The 21744-nt window shown below is 35.0% G+C and overlaps 6 protein-coding genes across 6 annotated transcripts; 3 read left to right on the plus strand and 3 right to left on the minus strand.

Moving 5' to 3' along the window:
• Positions 1 to 1488: 1488 nt before the first annotated feature.
• LOC17898330 (putative F-box protein At3g52320) lies at positions 1489 to 2679 on the plus strand. The gene has a single exon (XM_006304499.1). The coding sequence runs from the start codon at positions 1489 to 1491 to the stop codon at positions 2677 to 2679; it is 1191 nt and encodes a 396-aa protein (XP_006304561.1).
• Positions 2680 to 3835: 1156 nt separating this feature from the next.
• Positions 3836 to 4629, plus strand: LOC17897983 (glyceraldehyde-3-phosphate dehydrogenase, testis-specific). Its single transcript, XM_006305703.2, has one exon. The coding sequence runs from the start codon at positions 4025 to 4027 to the stop codon at positions 4445 to 4447; it is 423 nt and encodes a 140-aa protein (XP_006305765.1). The 5' UTR covers positions 3836 to 4024; the 3' UTR covers positions 4448 to 4629.
• Positions 4630 to 6984: 2355 nt separating this feature from the next.
• Positions 6985 to 7903, plus strand: LOC17898258 (arp2/3 complex-activating protein rickA). The gene has a single exon (XM_006303309.2). It carries the CDS (start codon positions 7314 to 7316, stop codon positions 7791 to 7793), a length of 480 nt encoding a protein of 159 aa, XP_006303371.1. The 5' UTR covers positions 6985 to 7313; the 3' UTR covers positions 7794 to 7903.
• Positions 7904 to 8349: 446 nt separating this feature from the next.
• Positions 8350 to 10252, minus strand: LOC17899796 (protein WVD2-like 7). The gene is made up of 4 exons (XM_006306413.2): positions 10058 to 10252; positions 9233 to 9798; positions 8973 to 9141; positions 8350 to 8872 (listed from the first exon to the last, which is right to left on the minus strand). Exons 1-4 carry the CDS (start codon positions 10100 to 10102, stop codon positions 8567 to 8569), a joined length of 1086 nt encoding a protein of 361 aa, XP_006306475.2. The 5' UTR covers positions 10103 to 10252; the 3' UTR covers positions 8350 to 8566.
• A 1111-nt stretch (positions 10253 to 11363) lies between these two features.
• On the minus strand, positions 11364 to 13071 carry LOC17897867 (protein LAZ1 homolog 2). The gene is made up of 7 exons (XM_006304583.1): positions 12934 to 13071; positions 12796 to 12852; positions 12611 to 12719; positions 12346 to 12518; positions 12176 to 12264; positions 11855 to 12104; positions 11364 to 11753 (listed from the first exon to the last, which is right to left on the minus strand). Exons 1-7 carry the CDS (start codon positions 13069 to 13071, stop codon positions 11364 to 11366), a joined length of 1206 nt encoding a protein of 401 aa, XP_006304645.1.
• A 4239-nt stretch (positions 13072 to 17310) lies between these two features.
• On the minus strand, positions 17311 to 20550 carry LOC17897167 (auxin efflux carrier component 7). The gene is made up of 5 exons (XM_006306951.2): positions 18896 to 20550; positions 18725 to 18810; positions 18115 to 18272; positions 17947 to 18023; positions 17311 to 17850 (listed from the first exon to the last, which is right to left on the minus strand). Exons 1-5 carry the CDS (start codon positions 20362 to 20364, stop codon positions 17784 to 17786), a joined length of 1857 nt encoding a protein of 618 aa, XP_006307013.1. The 5' UTR covers positions 20365 to 20550; the 3' UTR covers positions 17311 to 17783.
• Positions 20551 to 21744: the final 1194 nt, after the last annotated feature.

Here is a 21744-nt window from a genome sequence, read left to right on the forward strand (position 1 = left end):
TAATAGCTGGGGGAAACAAAAACAGAAAAAATATTACACAATATCATATTGTTTAGGGGAATTATTCTCATAAATACCACTAAAACAGATATTTTTTTTTCCAAAAATATCATTATCACCTCCATTGGAAAGTTCTCACCATTTAAACAATAATATAATGAAAAAGAAAGAGAGAGAGAGAGTATAGAAGAGTTATCACTAAAATAATAATATATCTTTTGTTTGGGATATTCTTAGAGATCTCTTTAATAATAATATCTATTATTTAGTAATGACACCAACCTTCATGCTCTTAACCTCTACTTAGAAAGTTGAGACCACCATTAGATATCTTCTGAAAATTAGCATCTATTATACTCTCTAAATATAAACATTTAAACTTCTGACCCTAAATTAGAAGACAACTCCTTAGGCTGCTCCGACTATGTTAAATTTAAGCCTACATAAACACATAGATGAAAATTAGCATCTATTATTAGCTTATTTATATATAATATAATCAAGAACAAATAAACATAATAAAAGAGAGAGATTATACCGAGCATCTAAACAGATAACAATCTGGAATTGTTTTACTTTTTATCTTATCTTTGATATGTTGTAGTAAATCAAGTTTTTTTCTATAGTTTTGGAGTAAAAGAGATTCCAGAGTTTTTTGTTAAATTGCAATCCGAAAACAATATTCCGGTTCACTAAAGAATTCACGTGTTTTGACTCACAACAACAACAAAATTATCCATTTTCTGATTATTTTTGTTAACTAATTTGAGTGGTGTTTTATGCAATAATAATTAATTTCAATTTTATTTAATTAAAAATTGTTTTCTTTTTAATAGTATCAATAGTATATACAGAGGATGTTATGATAAGTTGATTTCAAAAAATATTTAGTATAATTTAATAATTTAAGATGATGTTTTGATGGAAGATTTTACGTGTTTCATGCGTATGTTATTCATGTTGATTTCTGATATAAAATTCACAACAAGAAAAATCGAATAAAACCATAAAAATGTCTGTTGTGGATAAATATGCTAGGCTAGCTAGTTTCTTGAAGCCCAAGTTTTGGAGAATATACATAGGTGCTGAATGAATCTAATTTTCTTTTAAATATTATAAAGCCGATGATTATGTGTATATGAGCTAAATTTTATAGGAGAATAATTGTTGAATGAATCAATTTGCGTTAAAAACTAAAAAGAAAAAGACAAAATAGTAGGAGAAGCGAAAGCTAAAATTTTTTTTAAAAAGTAGAAGTGTAGCTACATTCGTGTTCTAGCCTTCTAGGTAACAGTTGCCGAAAAAATAGGGATACATGTTTGTTTTAGTTGCCGAATTATATTCTATTTTTCAAAAAAAAAAAAAGAAAAAAAAAAAGGGATAAATACGAACCGTTATGTGATTTAGATTTTTAGTAATTTACGTTTGTATAAGAGGATCGTAGGTACGTAAACACATGTGATGAAAAATAAAAAAAAGAAGGGGATGATGATGATGATGGTACTGACCACGGCCTTACCGGAGATCTCTGAGGATTTGTTGATCGAGATTCTAATCAAATTGCCGGCGAAGTCTCTGATGAGATTGAAGCGCGTCTCAAAGATCTGGCTCTCACTTATCTCATGTCGTTACTTGGCCAACCGGTTCCTTAAACCCTTTCCACGACAACGTTTTCTCGCGTATTTTAGGAGTAGCGAGAGACACGCGTTGTTCAGGTCATCGGATCATGATCACTCGGACACATTGGTCTCTGTAATCGAAAAGTATATGGACATCGGGACAATAGGGGGAGGCCGCTTGGTGGGATCTGTTCGTGGCTTGTTGTGTTTCAGAAGTGGGAGAAGAGTGCGGGTTTCTAACCCCATGACAAGGCAGGTCGTGGAATTGCCCGTCATGGAAGCAGGGGATGCTAGTAATGAAAATCTCTTGTTCTTTTTTGGACACGATCCTGTAAATGATGAATACAAAGTGCTTTGCACGGTTTGGGAGGTGAACAATGAAGAAGAAAAATTAGTGATCAGATCCGAGCATCAGGTGTTGGTTCTTGGAGCTGGAGCCTCATGGAAAAAGGCTGAATGCCATATTACTCATCGACCTTATCGTTCTTGCTGGCTTGGGGTGATCACCATTAACGGAGTTTTGTATTATACAGCTTGGAATGATGCAAATGAATGTGTCGTTATGAGTTTTAACTTTAGTTCTCAAGAGTTTAGTTTGATTGAATTACCCGTTGATGCTTTCATCGTTTGGATGAACTTAACTTCCAGAGGTATCATGAACTACAAAGGAAAAGTGTCTATCTTTCGAGCTTTGGATTTCTTAAGTGATGGTGTTTTGGATGTTTGGGTTCTTGAAGATGCCGGCAAGAGTCAATGGTCGGACAGAAAGACTTTTGTTTTGCCTGATTTTCAGAGGATGAACACCATCAATGGAGATCTTTTAAAGATGAGAGGCAGTAATCGCAGTGGTGAGCTTTGGTTGTCAAAGACGAATCCTTCCTTCAGGAAGGTTCGACCCTCAACCAAATTCATTTATGATGTAGAGAGGAATAAGATAGCTCAAAGGATTGTTACAATACCACTAGAGGATGATGACTTCGCCTTCCCGAGAACTGGTTGGGGTGTGAGTGTGATAGTTTTTTCCCATGATATTGAGAGCATTATGTATTTGGAAACTTGATTCTAAGTAAATTGTTTTAACAAACGAAATTATAATATCATCAAGTTGAATTTGAATACAATGTCGCTTCATCCTTGGAAGAGCACTCATCAATTTCGTCTCCATTTACGTACGTTTTCCATGATCTCTTGATATTTTTTCACAAGGAGCTTGTATGTGTATATCACCCTATGTAGAAAGATCTAGATTTTGACAATGTAAGGCTGCATAGTTTTTTTTTACCTTCACCGCCATGCAGCCACCATCGAGCATGCATGAAAGTCAATCACGGTTATTGATGCTAAATGTTGATGGATCAGGCCCATTAACCTTGAACCGCCGGCATCTAAATAATACATTCTTTGTATGATTACGAAATTTTATAATCAAATATTTTGGACTCAGATTCTTCTTTTTGCATGTTCTATGGCCACCAAAACCTTTTTCTCGGTAACATCCTTTTACGAAAATAGTCGACGCTGTTGAAAATTTCTGTACCCGAATTATTCTTCAGTCATACGAAATCAGTTTATTTGTCTCTTTAATCCGAATACGATAAGTCATAAGAGATAGTTTCCGGCTACTTTCGCATCTATGTAAATTGAACAACAACTAAAGCAATGTTCCTTTAAAAAAGCACTCACTTACGCATTAAGCAACTACACGCACTCGCATATATACGATTATACTCTCCTTTAAGTTTTCTCTTTTATCAAAATTTGGTTGAGACATATTTTTTCAAGAGTAACCATTTCGTACCGCAAATATTACATATACTGATATACACTACCATTTATCTCAAAAACATGTATATATTATAGTTCATGCTTTTGTGTTTTTTTTGGTAGACGACGGTGGGAAATTAAAATCGCTAAATGAATAATTCTACAACTAAAGAAAAATTTAATGACGATATGGAAGACCAAATTAAATTTTATCATTTTAATTCACAAAGGGCTCCACCTCACATGAAAAAATACGATCACTGAGTGTGGACCGACGAGTACTCCTTAACTAACCCTGTTCCTAATTTATCATTTTAATTTCCAGACTATAGTGTATTTTTATTTTTATTATTCAATTGTATATATATAAATAAAAGACTAGAAGCTTACAGAAAATGATAAATACACAACACACTATTTAATAAGTCTATAGGACTCCCATGCACTTAGCTTAGCTTACGTAACGAGAACGCATTCATCATCTCCTCTCATTTTCACGTCTCCTCTCTTCAACTTTTCAACTCTTTTAATCCTCTCTCAAACTCTACTCCATATATTACCAAACAAAACTCTCTTTCGTTAATTTCTCTCTTTTGATCATTTTATAAAGAAAACAACGTAACTCTCTCACCGATCACAACATGCCGGGAAACTCTCTTCGCCGGGGATCCGTCGTCGTATTCACGGCGATGATCATGATCTCGTTGCTGACGTGTCCAACACTCATCACCGCTTCATCATCATCAGAAAGAAAGCTAGACGAGGTCGATCCTATTAAGTGTTCTCCAAGCTGTATCCAAAACCCTCCTCCGCCGTCTCCTCCACCACCGTCTCCGCCGCCTCCAGCATGTCCTCCACCGCCGGCTCTACCACCTCCTCCGCCGAAGAAAGTCAGTCCCAACTGCCCGCCTCCGCCGCCGACTAATTTCTTGTACATCACGGGTCCGCCGGGAAATCTTTACCCCGTTGATGAGCAGTTCGGAGCGGCTGCCGGAAAAAGCTTTACGGTGGTGAAGCTCTCCGGCTTGATCGCGTTTGGGATTATGGGGTTCTTGATTCTTTGAAATTAACATGATCGGTCGGAGAAGAAAATATTTGAAGATCTGCGGTAATTTGGTATATGTTGTCAGATACTTTTTTTTTTTAATTAGTTGTTTAAAGAAACGTTATTGATCGATGATTAATAATTTTTAATTGCTAGGATTACATATGTTTTCATCATATTTTTCCTATATCAAAAATTTTCAAATGGTTTTAAAAAAAAACCAAATTAATAAGGTACGTGGATCAAAATGTTGTTCAGGGAAAATATGTAAATCCTAGAATTTTATTCTCTCTTATGTGATATATTCTCTCTGTTCAACTTGTGGCACTGAATTGATTCACGAATTTGGAAAGTTTTCTTTATGCGGAATATTTTTTTTTATAGAAAAGCATATTGTTCTTGATAAATGTAAAGATAGTTTTTTCTCAAAAGAAGGAGAGGAAATAAAAAGTTAAAAAGGCAAATTTTCGAAAATATTTTGTCCGTTTTAGCTTTCTTCTTTACGCTTCTGAGTAATTGTGTTACCAATATGTTTTAACTAGAGTAAAGTAATTTGATGATGAAGAGAAGTTAATAAAGTAGAGGAGTTTGGTAATTTGATAAACTATTATAATCACTAGTTATAGAGATGTATAATCTGAACAAATTAATCCAATCCGATCCAAACTAATATAAATCCTTAATCCAATCCGCATGATAATATGGTTAAATGTACATATGCTCATCTAAAAAACTGAAATTTAATTCGAACCAAATGAAAAAGAAAATATGTAAAGACTTTGTGTAGTAGACCAAGAGAGTAGTAATTAACCGCCTAGCTAGTGAGATTAGCGTTAAGGACCACGTAGAAATATGAAATTATACCATCTAGTTCTTTTATTTTATTTGTGAATAGTGTTTTTTTTTTCCTTGGTAAAGAATAATAATTTGAGGTGGGAAAAGTCAGCAGCCAATATGAAAAGTAAAAAAAAAAGACACGTGTGGGATGGATGCAAAATTGCAGAATGAAGATCAACTTGGGTTTCAACAATGATAGGTGCCTCTACTCTCATAGCCGACCTTTAGACAATAGACATGACATGTGAATCTGTTTCGCCTAACGCTTCTTTATATGTTTCTTTTCTACCCAATCTCACCTACGTTGTTACTTCTTCTTTCTTTTTATTTCTGTTCTTCAACGCTAGCTTTAACTATATATACATATTACATACCTGATTAAAACCTAAAATATATATATATATATATATATATATATATATATATATATATATATTTTGGCGAGTAAATTATATAATTGTCTTTGTTTTAGCTTCCAACGTATAGTTAGTATTATTTTTCAGAAAACATTTCTGTATATTCAGTTATTGTTTTTATCTTTGTGTATTTTTGAATCGTCTACTATATATGCGATATGTAATAATCTTGCTTTTGAAACCAAAATGAAAGCAAGATTAACATTTTTTTTATGAAATGGAATCAACGAAAGGAGTTATAGCTCTCTTTTTTTTTCTTTTTTTTTTTCCTTATAGGTTGTAATTTGTTATAAGGTATGAAATAATTGTGCACCACACAGAATACTTTTATATATTGCCTCAAAAAGGCAACACAACACAAGCTCCTTTATAATTTTATGCAGCCTCACTTAGTTATATTATACACACAGGTAAATGTATATTCTTTATAAAAAACAATGGTTCTAGTGTTACTTAAACGTTCTGATTGTCATTATCACTGATGACTTAGTATTTTCGTCAAGAGCAAAGTCATGAGTTGGTAATATAACTACCGCACCGTCTTTACATGTTTCCATTTTGCTCATTTCGGTTAAATTATTTTCAATATATGGTACTCTTTCCCTTTCTCATAAAAATATCATTCAAGATTAATACATAGAATATCATTTAAAATGACATATATTGTTTTTATAATTGTCATTTTAGGACTTTTAAGCTTTCTAAGAAATGACTTTAGACTTTCATTAATTTTCAGTTACAAAGGTTACTTTCTAGATGATATCTAATAAAACCTCGGAAAAAATGAAATAGCTATGATGTACCCCTTTAATACCTTCAATCCTTCATTATCACTCAAAGTCTATCCCTTTACAGATATGCTCACAAACGATCTCCTCAAATTTATAATCACACAAGTACCATTTTCTTATAATTTAAGATTACAAAAAAATAAAAATTTAATTCTTTTTAATGAGATTTTTTTTTTACTTGAAGCATCAATAAGGCTTCTGGAAACAGATGCTAGCTAGAATGTATCCATCTTTATGTGGGAAGCTTAAAATATTATACAAATATATCTACCGACCACTTTAATCATCTATGACGCATTAGTTTCTTTAGAGGACATAATTAGCTAATTTTAGTGGTTTGATGTGTAGAATATTCATCTAAATTTGTCGTTTAACAAAATGGCTTTTGTTTTGGTGTTTTTTTTGTAAAAATGATTGCAGTATAAAGTATATCTCTCTTATTTAATTGTAAAACATGCATGTTCGTCAAAACTCAATATTATAAATACACGAATGATTAACTGAAACGTATGTACAGTGTACATAGACAGATATATGCTTACGAAAGTCTACACTAGTTCAATGTTTAATCCACAATTAACAACCGATGATTAAGACGGACGAATCAACATCGTAAAATTAGCGACAATTTAACACCAATAGTTAATGTGATTAAGGACATTAACCCCAATAATAACTCACAAGACAAGTGTCTTCTAGCTAGAGTCCACACCTTCCAACTAAGCTTTTTCCAAAAAACAAACTTTCTTGCGCTTATCTTACCAAAACAAAAAAAAAGAACGTTTTAACATTCAGATAAAAAAAACAAAAGAACCATTCTTTCATCAAGAAAGATTAAAACATGAAAACAAACGATCATGGCCTTCCCTTCTTGTGCTTATTCGTCATCTTTTCTCTTCTTTGGTTCCCTTACTTAGCCATATCCGAGACACCGTGTCCATACCCTTGTTATCCAACGCCACCTATTGGTGGCGGTGGCTCCTCCACACCCTCCTTGTCTCAACCACAACCATACCCTCCTCCAGCTGGGAATTTACCAAACTATCCTCCACCAGCTGGGAATATACCAAACTACCCTTCTCCACCGTACGGTGGCGGTGACGGTAGTGGCGGCAGTCTTTATGGTCCCCCACCGCCGGACGCTATCTTGCCGTACTTTCCTTACTACTTCAGGAAACCTCCTCACCAAACGGATCAAACATCGTCTTCTTCACTCTTGGCGGTTCCAGGAAAATTGACGGTGATGATCATAGCGGCCGTGGCAACTCTTGAGTTGGTTGGAGTGCTCGGTAACATTTTGTTTACAACTAAGTTAGTTTAGTTTAGTAACTCTTGTGAGTCTTTTTCGTATGTTGTGTAAGAAAATATTGTAACATGTTACACTTTGAAATATTTAGGAGGCTAATAACATTATCCGTTGTATTTCTTTTATTATTACTCTAATTTTTTTATATGCGGTGAGATAAATATGCATTTTTAAAAATTACATCATATAATTATTTGTCGCGATCCTTGGATTAGGATAAGCACGAACAATGTCAAGAACGTCACTTTACGTGGGTGACTTCATAGATAGTGGACAGCAATATAGAGGTTAACAAATGGACAAAAAGATTTGTAATAGTATTAGATTCTCTCTTTTATTGTGTGGAAAACTCTCAATATAAGCAGAAATTGAAAAGGATACATAGGGTGGGTCGAATTATATTGCATTTGAAAATCAAAATTAAATTTAATGTTACAAGAAAAACAGAGGTCGTATTGTTTCAAGTCGTATTACCTTTTTTTCTTTGTCGGCACAAGTCGTATTACCAAAGTTAGTAATGTTTGTATGTAAAGTTATCTTTAACTAGTGATATAGCAATAGGTCATGTACGTTAGTAATAAGCTTTGAAAATTTATTAGTGGAATGATAATTCTAACATAAGGTACATGGTTGATCATTGTATTTGCGGTTCTATGTTATAATGATTTCTATAACATATAAACACAAATACACACAAACACAAACGCAAAGAAACAATTGAGGGCATAGTACTAATTACACAATCTACAGAACAAAAGCAGAGACGGTGGATTGCTCAAAAAGCAACCTCAAACCGCAGAACGCCTAATCGCTAAACTCCTTCTGTTCGTGTTGCTTCTGGCGCTCTGGTCGCTGCTGGTGGTCTTTGGTCTTTGAATCCTATGTGTATCCACCTTCTGTTTGTTAATATTAAGCTTACTCTTGGCAATTCCATTAACCAGTGACCTATCACAACTAGCTGTAGATGAGTGATCATCTCTTGCTTTTGCCTTTGGCTGACCAGTTGACGTGTGTTGAGGTTTAGCATGTGTGCTTTTAGGCACTGGTCTTGCTTTGAAGTTGAGATCCTTAGGCACTACGGCTATTACCTTTTCCTACAGCATCAGACAATGTTCCATCATAAGTTAAAAAATCTAAACTGTGAAAATTGGAACAGAGTAAAAAACAGAGAATATTTAAGTTATCTCTGTCTACCTCTTTTCTCTTCTCAGCTCGTTCGTTACTTCTGAAACTGAAACCATTAGTAGTTGTTTTCTTTTCTCTAGTAGCCATCAAAGGAGTCAGACTCTCAGTTTTCTTTGATGTTCTTGGAGCTTGAGATGCAATGGTTTTAACAATCCTCTTAGGCTTCAATTCCTTTTGTCTGCCATTCAAAACCCAAATAGACCCTTTTAGAGTGAGTGGTGAAACACATAGACATAATAGTTACTTTGACTATGAGGTTATAAAGCTACCTCTTAGTGTCAATACTGGTTTTAGTATTACAACTTGGAGAAGATCCCTTTGCTATGACAACATGCTTCTTCGTCGAAGAAGCTTTGGTTGCGGAACAAGGAACAGTTTTATGAACATTTTTCAAAGGCTTCAATCTAGTTTCAGAGGAAGATGATGTTTTCTCTTTTTCATCCTCGCTGCGACCAACCTCAGTTTTCTCCAAAGCAACAGAAAGAGAAGTATGATCATCACCATCAGAGTTCACAAGAATCTCATCATAGCTCACACAAGAATCACCAAACTGACTCGTGTTCTCCCACATATTATCATCTTTCTCAGCACAAGTTTGGTGAGGAACAGCTTCTCCTCCCCATGTATAAGACTCAACAGAAGTAGGAAACAGGATCCCTTTCTTCTTGAAATGCGCCTCGAAATGAGCTCTCATCTGAGTAACAGAGCCAGGTTTAGAGAATCTCTCTGCCTCTTCAAGATATCTATTGTGAGAAAACGATGATCTCCTCTCCCATGATAAAGATTCCTTCTCGAATCTTCCAAATGATACTGATCCTGAGTGGATAGAGTTCTCCTGTAGAGAGAGCCCATTCACAAACAAATTAAAGTTTCTATATGATATATATAAAACATTATCAGCTTTTCATAATATATTTATACAGGTTGAAAATTATAAATAGGACTTCAGCTACGACGAACCAAACATACAAGCCAGTATCTTAAGCAGAATCAATGGCTCCATGAAATCGAAAGCATGTCTAGGAAAGCTTTTTTGATTGAGTTGAACATACATAATCTGAAAATGAGAACAAGAATAAAGTAGCAAAACTTACCAAAAGGCTTAGGTTAAACGGCTCTTGAACCTCTCCCGCCATCATATAATCTAGTAAGTTTTCGAGGAGGCGAGGGATTTAAAAATACCTAAGAGGCTAAAAGATTTTGTATTTTGGAACACAGAGTAGTATACGAAATTTTGATGAAGTTATAACTTTAGAGCACGAATTAGTGAGGAACTTGGACAAAGGGATTAGTATGTAAATAAAAACGTCAGAATTCAGATTTGGAAAAGAAAGCTGACTAATCAAATAATCATGTTCATGTCTTACTCACATGCACTTTTCTCTTTTCTTCTTGCATTTGTTTTGTCTTTTTCTTGAACGGACGCTTCTCACGTTCTCCATTTATCACGGCCGTTTAGTTCGGATGGGCATGATCGACGGTTGAGAGTTTCTAATGTGATTACGATTATTATTAACCGTTCGATCTTTGTATGATCATTGATCGTATATATTGATAGTGTTAACGTGTGTACCTCCTCCACGTGGGTTTACAAGGCTCGTTCGACATGTTCGAGTGTTGCCAAATCCAAAACAGACCATTATTAGTTTCTAACAACATTACATTATTAATGTCAATTTGAATTTGGGTGACATGATAATATTAGCAATACAATTATATGTGTCGGTCATATATATACACGAGTTTGATATATTGGTAGAATTAGTACTAATTAATTCTACATGAATTTAAAGATTACTACACATATATTTCTACAATTTTTTATTTTCTTATATAAAACCATTTAGGATTAGGTCGTATACGAAATACCATGGAGTGTGAACAAGTAAACATCATAATTGAGACCTTACATCCCAAGCATGTGAGCACATTAATAAGAAATGTCGTTTTTGGTAAGAGACCATAGCATGGCAATTGCATGTGACTTTTCCCGCGGTTGCAGGAATAAGTCGTAAGTCATATACCACATTTAGCTCATTTGCATATGATTCTCATGACTCTTAATCACTTCTCTTTTGTGGAAGTCCAATGAAATTTAATATACCAAATATGAAATCTGATTTACAAAAACTACAAAACCTTCGTTGGCACTTAGCGCGGTGGCTCGTAGCCATTGAGCTCGTTTGGAGTAGTGGGAAGCCTTTTCTTGATCCTTCTCCATGTCTAGGTTCGAGCGGTTTTAAGGAAAGCACCAGTGTAAGTCGTCAGCTAGTGTAGGTGGGAGTGGGTGGAAGTTAGTGAGATTAGTTGTAATTTGTAAATTACTATCTTTTATAAAAGATACAAATCTTAATAAGGGAACTATGAAACAAAACTACCAAATATAGAAAATCTAAACAATCACTTTTTTGGCGGAACAGAAGTCTCAACTGTCACTTCTTCAGTCACTTCTGTTTCTTCTTTACCGTCCGAATCCAAAAGCTTCTGATGAATCGTATCTTGGATCTTTGTTACACCCTTCTCCACCGGTCCCATTGCTTGGTTTATTGTAAGAACCACATCTTTCACAACGTGCTGGCCACCATCAATAACTATGTCCTGTACACTCTCCTTGATGCTTGTGCCAGATGCTTCAACATGAGTTTCTGTCGTCTCGACAAGACCACCTTCTTCTAGTTTCACTTCCGTCTTGCTCGTTTCGGATGTTATTTTACCACACTCTGATATAGGAATGTAGTGGTAAGGTTCAGCTGGGAAAACAAAGAGATGAGCCACCGCTGCAATCGCCATCTACCAATGTATAGTACACCAGCAAGTAGAATATTCAGAATCATAATTTTAAAGGCGCTCATATAACATACGTAAATTGTGGCCTAGGAGCTTTTGGTTACCTCAATGCAAATGAGAAAATCTTGCAACCCGTTCTGGAATCTTCCTTCTTTTGGGAGTATACCATAATAACAAAGCAACGCTATCCCAAAGCCTTGCCACCAAGTGGCAAACACAATAGCCTTAAAGCTAATGAACTTAGCCAACGGTTTTATTTCTTTGAGACGTTCATGAGTTACATTATAGAACTGCACCAAGCAAAACAGAGCCCACATCTGGCTGAAGTTTAGCACCACCACTATGTATGGATATCTACAAAATCAAAGATACATCACTAGTCTTTCTATCTAATGAAAAATTATTATGATACTATAGTTCCATACCCGTAATACCATTTGAATTCACCATCACCATAGACACCAAGAAGCTCCAACAAAAATGTCAAGAAGGCACAAAAGGTTTTGAGGATCATCTGAGACAAAATATCACAAAAACCTTCAAATGAAAACATGCAAAATTGGGTTGTAGGAAGAGGCCAATTCACATGACTTACATACTGGACGAGACCAAACTTCTCTATCACAAAGAGCTCTCGTCCCAAGACATATGGATCACTCAAGAATTTCCAAAATGAATTCTTCTTCTTTTTGCTCTCATTGTCTCCTCTTTCTAACAATGGTTTCTTTGATTCATTTTCTAGGAATTCAACAACTCTTCTTTCACCACCTGAGAGCATTCATAATCATATTACATCTTGGTTTACAGATTCAAATCAATTACTAACGTGAGAGACAGACAGAGTGCACATAACAGCTCACCTAGACATGCGACCAAGTAGCTTCCAAAGGAATACAAAGCAAAAGCCTCATAGCAGTTTCTCAGAATGTCACAAGGCAACGAGAATTTCGAATTGGACAAGGAAATGATCTAAAACCAAAACCAGGTTAGTTAAAAACACAACAAGACATTCACAAACTCCTAGATAAAGAAAGAAGAGGCTTACAGATTCAGCTGCATACACAGGAACCATAAACAAAACAGAAACAATCCATTTTTGCTCCTACAAATTATACTCAAAACTCATCAACGACCTATACGAATAAGAAAACAGAGAGTGTACAGATTTTGGTTATGTTCGTACAGCGGGATTGGTGTAGAAACGGAGATGTTGGAGGATAGAGAAAACGGAGACACAAATGGCAACGGCGGCGAAGGATCCTCCGATGATCAAAGACGGAAAATGTAAATCTCTATACGTACTTGCCTCCGTTACTCTCATTCTATCAGAATCATACACCCATTCTGATATACATCAGACAACATATTATCATTCTGTTTCTGTTCTGTTTTTGGCCTTCACCTTAACTTTGTCTTAAGGTTGTAACGTACACGTGGCGTACGCTCGTAGATGCCACAGTTGCGTTCTTTGACACGTATTTCTAGCCGTATAACGTAATGGAGTGTAAAAAAAGAGACAAAACTGGTAGAGCAAATGAAATAACTTTGAGAAAATATTCGTGGGCCGAAAGGTAAGTAGACCCAGTGAATTAGAGAGCATGCAGAATAGGTCATGTTTACTATATATGGAGTAATATTGGAAGGAAAAAAAAAAAGTAAATTAGGAAACTGAAAAAAAAAGATTTTGAATTAGTAAAAGAGAAATAGAACCGAAACCAAATTACCACCAAATCATATTCTTGCTTCATAATTTGGATTTTTCGAAGGCCTACGTGTCTACGAAAGTGTGGGGAAAAAGAAAAGTTGTCTATGAAAGAATAGATATGTTGTAGATATTCTTTAACTTGGTTGATGGAACCTTAATGGATTTGTTAGAAGGCCCAAACTTAGTAACATATCGTCACGTCGTGGAAATTATGCTTTGAGCTATAAACCTTTTACATTTATCGTGATATATGTTTAAAGCCTCTAAGGCAAATCACAATTTGTTACAGATGTAATATAAATTACATTTAATCATGTATATGATGAAGGAAATGTTACAAGAACAAAGAGGAAAATCAGACAAGTTCTCTGTTAAATTATTAGATCGGAAACAGATTGTTGTGACAAAACAACATTTACACTTTTGAGAGAGAAATGTGGACATCAACTGTATTCTGGGAACTTTTGTGTGGACACATTCCCATGTGAAAGAAACATCGACATACATCTACAATGTTTTTGGTAATATTGTATTCATGTTTTGATTTGTTTGTTTTCCACAAAGAATATATAAAGATGAAGGGCTTTTAAGTTTTTTAACCAAGTGAAGAAGAATAGCGTTGGCATGGGAAGAAAGATTGTGTGAAAGTCCCATGAATCAACAGTTAGCTTGTCGGACATTTCGAACCGGTGGTCCGTGGTTTCGCCGACACCCATCACCTGTCATTTCTCTCTTTATTTTTTGCCTTATGAGAAAACATATTATATCTTCTCCTTTTGCTAATTAGAAAGCATAAAATGATATATATTAGAATAGCAATAATTACTTTTGGTGGTGTACCACGAGAGAATGCAGCCACGCACACGAGGACACCACCATTCCCTATTATCAATCCTAATCATTTTTATTTCATTGATTTATCAAAGTTAACTCCTCCACTTATACTACTTATTGAGATCTATTGTTCTACCAGCTTTATCTACTATATATATCTTAATCTTGTTGGAACTCATGTGTGCAAGAATCCCTAATTTCTGTTCAGACAAAACTCAAACACAATATCTCAAAAAGGAAAACAAAAAGTTTCAAAAGGAGAAAGATTATAAGAATATTTAAAACCCCAAATTCTAATGATAAGAAATACAAATATTCCAAATTTAATTATGGTTGTAGATAACTTGGTAGTTGTTTGTTCACAGAAATATATATAATTTGTTTTCTTCCTATTTAGGTCTTGAAATTGAATGGCATCTGATTTTATATCAGTTTTTGGCTTTTGATTATGCAAAATATATTTTATTAGCCATTCATGATTCTTAAAAATATAGATTTTCTTAAAATTAGGAAATCCAAATTTTAGAAGTTTTTGCTAATTTCTTCTTAAAATCCAAAACCCACATATTGTAGTTTTTAATTTGTTTTAATGTGAATTAACATTTTTCTTCCATTTTTTATTTTAAAAAAATATTTTAATTACAAAATCTGTAGATCATAAACCATAATCTAAAATCTAAAAACCAAAAACCATAATCCAAAAACCATTAACTTTTTTTTTGAAACATTCATTGCCTAACAATGTATAGATGAAATGCACGTTATAGTATAAGGATACAAGTCAGAGGAGTATTTGTTAAAACATTACAGACGAAATGGATTAGTTCTTCAAAACAATGGCAACCCTGCTTTCTTCTTTTGGGTCCATTTTTTTGTTACTACTCGATTTCAAATGCATGCACACGATCCATCCCTCAATTATTCGTGTTACACTTAACTATCAAGGAGGAGCTGTGTATAGTCCGTGCTGTCCACGGTCCACCCCATGAGACTCGTTGGCTGTCGCAGCGTGGAGAGAAGGCTTAGGGGGAGTGTATGCATGGCCCGATATCGATGTGATGGTTAAGTCAATTTTACAGTGAATCTTTTTTGAAGTCTAAATAAAAATTTTGATATAAGAACATGAAATGATATACAAATGTGTATATGAATTGGGTAAAGTCCAATGAAGAGGGGAAGACACAATTCACAAAGAGACAAGGAGACGAAGGTCTATAGCTATAGAGAGCACATGAGATGAGGGAGTGGGCCGAAAGAATAATAGAGGCAATAGACAGAAAAAAAAAAAAGGAAGAAGAAGAAAAAGCTAACAAACTAACAAGCAAGAAGCCGACATTTTTAGACATTGGCTCTTTCTTGTTACTCATATAAGTACACTGGCTACTCACTCACTCTTCAACATATATCATCATATGGATATGCTTGTTGCTTTGCGGAACAAGATAATCGTGGAAAGAATATAACATATTTATTAAAATATATAGAAAAATTAATTGAGATAAAAATTTACTCATTAATTTTATGGAACGAGGGATTGATGATATAAAAATTATTATGTAAATTTGTACCTGTTGAATCAAATTAAAAATTAGTTCATTAGTAAGAACTTAGAACTATATATATATATATATAATTATTAAGCCATTCTCCTTCCATAACCGATAAAGATTTATGATTTGGTAAGAGTTTCGAGAATAACAATAGACAAATATCTTCATACGTGGGATTTGAAATTGATTGTGCACGTACGGAGTTCATTACAGCTTTTGAGCGATGCATGTTGGTCTTAAAGATGACCTAATAAATACGCTAATGTTGATGATTAACCAAATTAGTTACCTTTCCAATGGCTTGTTAAATCCGTGATTGAAGATTATTTGTTGGAAGACTTTTTTTTTTAGATTTTCTAGAAGGAATAACTGTATAAATAAGAGTTTGGGTATATATGTTCCCTTCCACTTCAACATCTAATTTAATGGATCTTTAAATTGGTCACACATTTACGGAATCCAACGATTGTTTCACCCACCAATATATAAACTTAGGATTGTACCACAATACACACTTCCCTACCATAATACACATTACTAATTGGATTAAATACGAAAACCAAAATACAGTTAATGTTGGTGTTCGTTCCACGCCATAACTAGCTGAACACAGACACATGGATTCACCTCTTGTTCGATTACAACTTGAAAGAGATAAAGAAAGCATTCTATAATATATTAGATTGGGGTTGGTCCATCGTTCACCGCATAATCAGGAGTAATAGTCGGAAACTCTAGTTAAAAGTAAGCTTAACATATTAATACGATCTCACGTCACCTAAAATTGGGTCACTTTCAATCGTTTTCCCATATATTTGAAGGCATACCTTGAAATAAGAATTTTTTTTTTCTTTTTTTTTTCTTTTTTAAAAGAGTTTGAAAACAATATAAAAAAGCTATAAGTATTACTTTTCTTCGATTTCTTTTTTGCTTTTGACTTTTTAGTAACTTTCTGCATGTTATTTACTAATTTTTGTTTCTATATTTTTTCCTAGCTATATGTAACTTGTATGGCATCACACAGCTTTACTAAAACGATGACACAAAGCGTCTTGAGTGCAAAAGCGCCTAACCCACTTCTTCCTACACCAATGAGACCAATGTCATTATGACAAACTAAAACCAATGCTCTAAATGGTACCTAGAGCTTTGTCAAGTGGTGTGCTTGTCTAAACATCCTGTAAAGTTCTACTATACACAATCCTTTTGAGAAAAAAACTTTATCAACTGGTAAAAAAGTAAAAGGATTAGTTTTAGACTTTAATTTTAGTAATAAAACAATTTCATTGGTTGAGATGTTTTGTGTGAAGAGCCGAATTGTAAGAAAAATAGTCATACACGTCATGAATACAACATTAACAATTTTATAAAACCGCCTGATCGCTACCTAAAAGGTCATGTTTCTTTTTTCTTAGGAACAAAATGAGATCATCTTTCTATTTACATATAGATTATGGTTGGTAAAACAGTCTTTACTTGTTTAAACAATGTATACGATGAGAAAGTAAAATATACAAAAAACACACTTTCCACAATGTCTATCTACCTAAATTTAAAAGCACTGAAATTAAAAGAAAATATTGCAAAATCACTCTCATATATGATAACAGGTTTTGTCCTTCTTATCCAAAAAGAAAGAAAATATAAAAATCGTTTTTGGATCCTCAAATCAAATCTTAGTCCTCTGTTTTGTCCGCTTTCTCTTGCGTTTATCCTCTTGTCCCTCTCATTGCCATCTCCTTTCTCAAATAATCTCTAGCATATATATAGACAAGAACAGTGTTTTTGGATCTTCAAATCAAATCTTGGTCCCTAGAAATTTTTACTAAACCTCTTGTGTTACATTACATTCTCTAATTGACTAGTTGCGTTCCACTAAACTTGGAATTATCTTGTTTCTCTTTATCCCCTTCAGCCAAGCAGAACTTCTCCATAACATATAGCTTATAGCCCGAGTAAAATGTAGTAAACAAGTGTGATCGGTAGTGCGATAAGCATTCCGAAAATTACCCTGTAATATCAAATAATACACATAAGACATAAGCAATATTAAATCTTATCTTATATTATGATAATTTTCACTCTTGAACCAATATAATGTATTTACCCTGTACTCAAGATTGCGGGATGAACGTTGTACTCCTTTGCAAATACGAATGGCACGATCCCTTGAGGCAGTGCAGCCTACAACGTTACCACAAGATTTGGTTAAGTTACTTCTTGAAAAGAATTTAGAAGAGATTGTTAACTACTAAAGAAAATAATTGAAATGTACTTGAACAATGGCCACACGCAATAGGTCTCCGCGTAATCCAATAGCCATTGCTGCCACGGCCATCACCGCTGGTCCTGTGAAGAATCTCACTGCCATTGCAAAAGTAGCCGTGGAGTTTCCGCAAGCGATCAATTTGGGTTGCAATGCCATGAACAACCCTACACCATTTTCACATTTCAATTAATTAATTAGTTTCCACTAAAATCAATAAGTGATGAATGATGCATATATGTATGTAAACGTAATCTAAATCCAATAAATGATGATGATGATGATGATGATGATGCATACATGTACATTGTAAGTCCAATCAACTTCCACTTAATATGGGGACCACGACAACAATCAAGAACACGAGCTATGTCCTCCCACCACGACCGTTTATATAATACCATGTCGCATCAACGACCCTACATGTCGGATGGTCCATACCGTAACGGGTCACTCCAAAAAAAAATCCTAGAAAATTCGACTAATCGGAATCCACAACCAAAAAATTACAAAATGTTCCGTACGATTGTGTATGCTGTGGCATTTGATTGGCGTAAAAATAGAAAGAAAGTGTAATATGAGTTAAGGAAGAAAAAACAGAGTAATAAGAATGACTCACCCAAACTGAACATTGCCATACCAAGACCAGCATCAGAGAGAATTGAGATAGACTGTTGAATTATTTTAGGCATTGCCACATCCCACCTTCATTATCAAAGTTACTATAATCATCACTCAGATCTAAAATTCCCATAATAATGATGTATTTAGTTTCTACTAATGTGATTACCTGAAAGCGACAAGAGCGTAGATGAGACCAATGAGGCTGGAGTAAGTGTTTGGGTTCCTTATGAGTTTCCTCCATACCATAATCAATATCAGCCGAGTCATCACACTAGCTGGCGGCATATGTTTTACCGGTACGGGTTCACCTGTTTCTATAGCTTCTTTAGGGTTTAGCTCGGCCGTTGAGTTACACCGAAGCTTGTGTAGTCCACTTGGTACTTCCTTGACTCTCTCCGACTCTTCTTGATTGTCAAAGTCTCCGTTCATCGGACCTTTGTTGCTTTCACCGTTCTGAGGAGGATCAGAGATCATCATACGAATCTCTTTTGCACCACTTTGATCGGATTTTCCGGTTTGTTCATTGGCTCCATTATCAACTTGGAGACCCGCTCGGTCCGAAACTGGTGAACCGTTGGATCCCCAAACAAACATATGTAACTCCTTAGCATCATGACTATTGGATTTTCCAACAGAATGATGATTCTCTTTCTGAACTTTACTACCTGTTTTATTACCGGTAGTAAACTCCGGGTTCGGAGCAGGATACGACCCGGGAGCTCCTCCTCCCGGGTAATACCCGAATCTTGGCGATGAAGCCATAGCACAACTTTCCTCAAAATTAGAAGGTCTAGGAGTTGGTCCTCTCGAGGACTGAACAGAGTACATATCGGCGGGACCAAAATTCGAAAGCCGGCCACCGGGAAATCCCATCATAGAATAAAAATCAGAATGGTTGAAATTGGAACCTCTCGGAGTAGTGTTAAGACTATAAATCTCAGCTCCGGTGAGATTCGACGGACGAGGAGTCATATTAGTACCACCACAGAAAGATCTCCGTGAAGCGTTTGATTTCCTCACCGTAACATGAAGCTTACCATCGTCTCCGATTTGAGCATCAGTTTCAAGAAAATCATGTCCATCTAAAGAAACAACATCGGACTCAACTTTGAACGAAACAATCGAAGCACCAGTCTCTGGAAACTGCTCCATGATCAAGATCTTAGCTCCTCTGTATTCGAAGAGAAAGAGAAGAAGCGTGTACCAGATTATACACTGGAGTACGACGATCTGAACCATAAGGGAGCCGGAGTACTCGCCGTACATGGCGATCAAGAGAGGTATCCCCATAACGAGAGTGTTGGGAAGTGTCGAGAGTGAAAAGATAGTGATGCTCCATTCAAGACTACCGGAGCGGGTGAAGTTTGCCCAGAGGATAAGGAGAGTGAGCATGATTAGTTTCTGGAGTGTGTCGGCGGCGATGAACCGGAGATTCATGGCGTAAGGGTTGTTTGAGGAGATGAAGTGGAAAGAGAGGAGAGGAACGGCGAAGATGGCGACGAAGCGGTTTATGCCGGAGCATTGGTCAGGTGAGAAGATCTTCCACCACCGTACTGAGCCGTAAGCGAGGATCATAGCTACGTAGAGTGGTATCACCGCCGTGAGGACGGTGTAGAGGTCGTGCCACGTGATCATCGCTGTTTCGCCGGAGTGGCAAAAGTGTAGATTTTTATGTGTGCGAAACCGTTAGGAAGAAGTGGAGTTAGTGTCAGTGTTTGTACTCTGTTGTGATGACGGAAGCTTTAACAGAGAAGCTAGTGAGTGAAAGAGAAAGAGAAAGAGAGAGAGGAGGAGAAGAAGAAGAATTTGATGATTTTTAGTTTTACGAGAGATGTCCCTTTACAGCTTTTTTATACAGCCAAGCCAACAAATGACGACCTATATGTTCCTATTCTTATATTTTACTTATTTTTTTAAACATATTTTTATAAATGTTTTATCTGCTTTTTGTACCTTTTTTATATTATTTAACTATCTATTTCTGAGCTTTCCCCTAATTTCTGTATCATTTATTTTGGAGATAATATAATGAAATAATATATCAGATTATAGACATCATGTGGTATTATTATGGCTATGAATTTTATTTTTGCCTTACCAAAAAAAATTATGGCTATGAATTTTGTTTCGAAGTATACTGACATTTTTCAAATGTGTTACTTGGATACGTATATATATATATTTATTTTATTTTTCTTTTCTTGACATCATGGGTATTTGTATTCAATATAGTGTTTACATATCAAAAGATTATGTTCATATTGTAAAAAAAGTACCTGAATTTCTTTTTAATATGTCATACGTAAATGAAAATTTCCACTGCTTTTAACCTATCTGTTTCGACTTTTCTCTGAATCCTTGATCAAAATTCAAACAATATATTGTCTGTAACAAAAAATAAAAAAGACTAAGATAGTGTGTTTCCATCGACAAATAAAGATATGTTCTTGAAACATAATATATACACATAGACGCCGGTCCATGATGACTCCTTGGGCTACTGAGTCCTGACTTATTACGATGCTTGGTTTCTCATTGCGGGGATAAGATATGAGTGGGCATTTTGGCCCAAACAGAAGAAAACAATAAACGTAAACACAAAATATAAGCATAAGATAATGTTGTACTCGTAGTAATGATTTAAACACATGATTAACGAGCAACTAGATTACACACTATTATAAATTAAACCATGGTACTAAGTACTAACCAACCACCCTGTCCAATTTTATAAGGCCTTTCATGCATTCTATCTGCCCATTTCGTTCGAGAAGTCGGATTTTTCTTTTTGTTGTTGTCGGGGAAGTAGAAATTTAAAAGCATATCTTATGGGATTATGAAATCTCAAAGATCTTAACGTTAGAGTATCAATATGTTCATGTCTTTTTCTGTTCGAAATGTTTCAGTTGGAAGTCACAATTGTAATTTATTTCCTAACAAAATGTTATCGTTTCATTACGTAATTCATTTTGTCTTTTTTGAATGTAATTAAATAAATATAAAATTCTTCTGTTG

This window comes from Capsella rubella, unplaced genomic scaffold (assembly GCF_000375325.1).
Source record: "Capsella rubella cultivar Monte Gargano unplaced genomic scaffold, Caprub1_0 scaffold_1, whole genome shotgun sequence".
Lineage (NCBI taxonomy): Eukaryota > Viridiplantae > Streptophyta > Magnoliopsida > Brassicales > Brassicaceae > Capsella > Capsella rubella.

Excerpts from the sequence above, each read along its gene's own strand:
- LOC17898330 (XM_006304499.1), top strand. The coding sequence starts at position 1,489 with ATGATGATGATGGTACTGACCACGGCCTTACCGGAGATCTCTGAGGAT.
- LOC17897983 (XM_006305703.2), top strand. The coding sequence starts at position 4,025 with ATGCCGGGAAACTCTCTTCGCCGGGGATCCGTCGTCGTATTCACGGCG.
- LOC17898258 (XM_006303309.2), top strand. The coding sequence starts at position 7,314 with ATGAAAACAAACGATCATGGCCTTCCCTTCTTGTGCTTATTCGTCATC.
- LOC17899796 (XM_006306413.2), bottom strand. The coding sequence starts at position 10,102 with ATGATGGCGGGAGAGGTTCAAGAGCCGTTTAACCTAAGCCTTTTG. Across the intron at positions 9,799-10,057 it reads CGTTTAACCTAAGCCTTTTG|GAGAACTCTATCCACTCAGG; the intron begins GTAAGTTTTGCT and ends CTCTCTCTACAG. Across the intron at positions 8,873-8,972 it reads GAGCTGAGAAGAGAAAAGAG|GAAAAGGTAATAGCCGTAGT; the intron begins GTAGACAGAGAT and ends CTGATGCTGTAG.
- LOC17897867 (XM_006304583.1), bottom strand. The coding sequence starts at position 13,071 with ATGAGAGTAACGGAGGCAAGTACGTATAGAGATTTACATTTTCCGTCT. Across the intron at positions 12,519-12,610 it reads CTACTTGGTCGCATGTCTAG|GTGGTGAAAGAAGAGTTGTT; the intron begins GTGAGCTGTTAT and ends GAATGCTCTCAG. Across the intron at positions 11,754-11,854 it reads ATTTTCTCATTTGCATTGAG|ATGGCGATTGCAGCGGTGGC; the intron begins GTAACCAAAAGC and ends ATACATTGGTAG.
- LOC17897167 (XM_006306951.2), bottom strand. The coding sequence starts at position 20,364 with ATGATCACGTGGCACGACCTCTACACCGTCCTCACGGCGGTGATACCA. Across the intron at positions 18,811-18,895 it reads TACGCTCTTGTCGCTTTCAG|GTGGGATGTGGCAATGCCTA; the intron begins GTAATCACATTA and ends TTGATAATGAAG. Across the intron at positions 18,024-18,114 it reads TGCGTGTGGCCATTGTTCAA|GCTGCACTGCCTCAAGGGAT; the intron begins GTACATTTCAAT and ends GTAACGTTGTAG.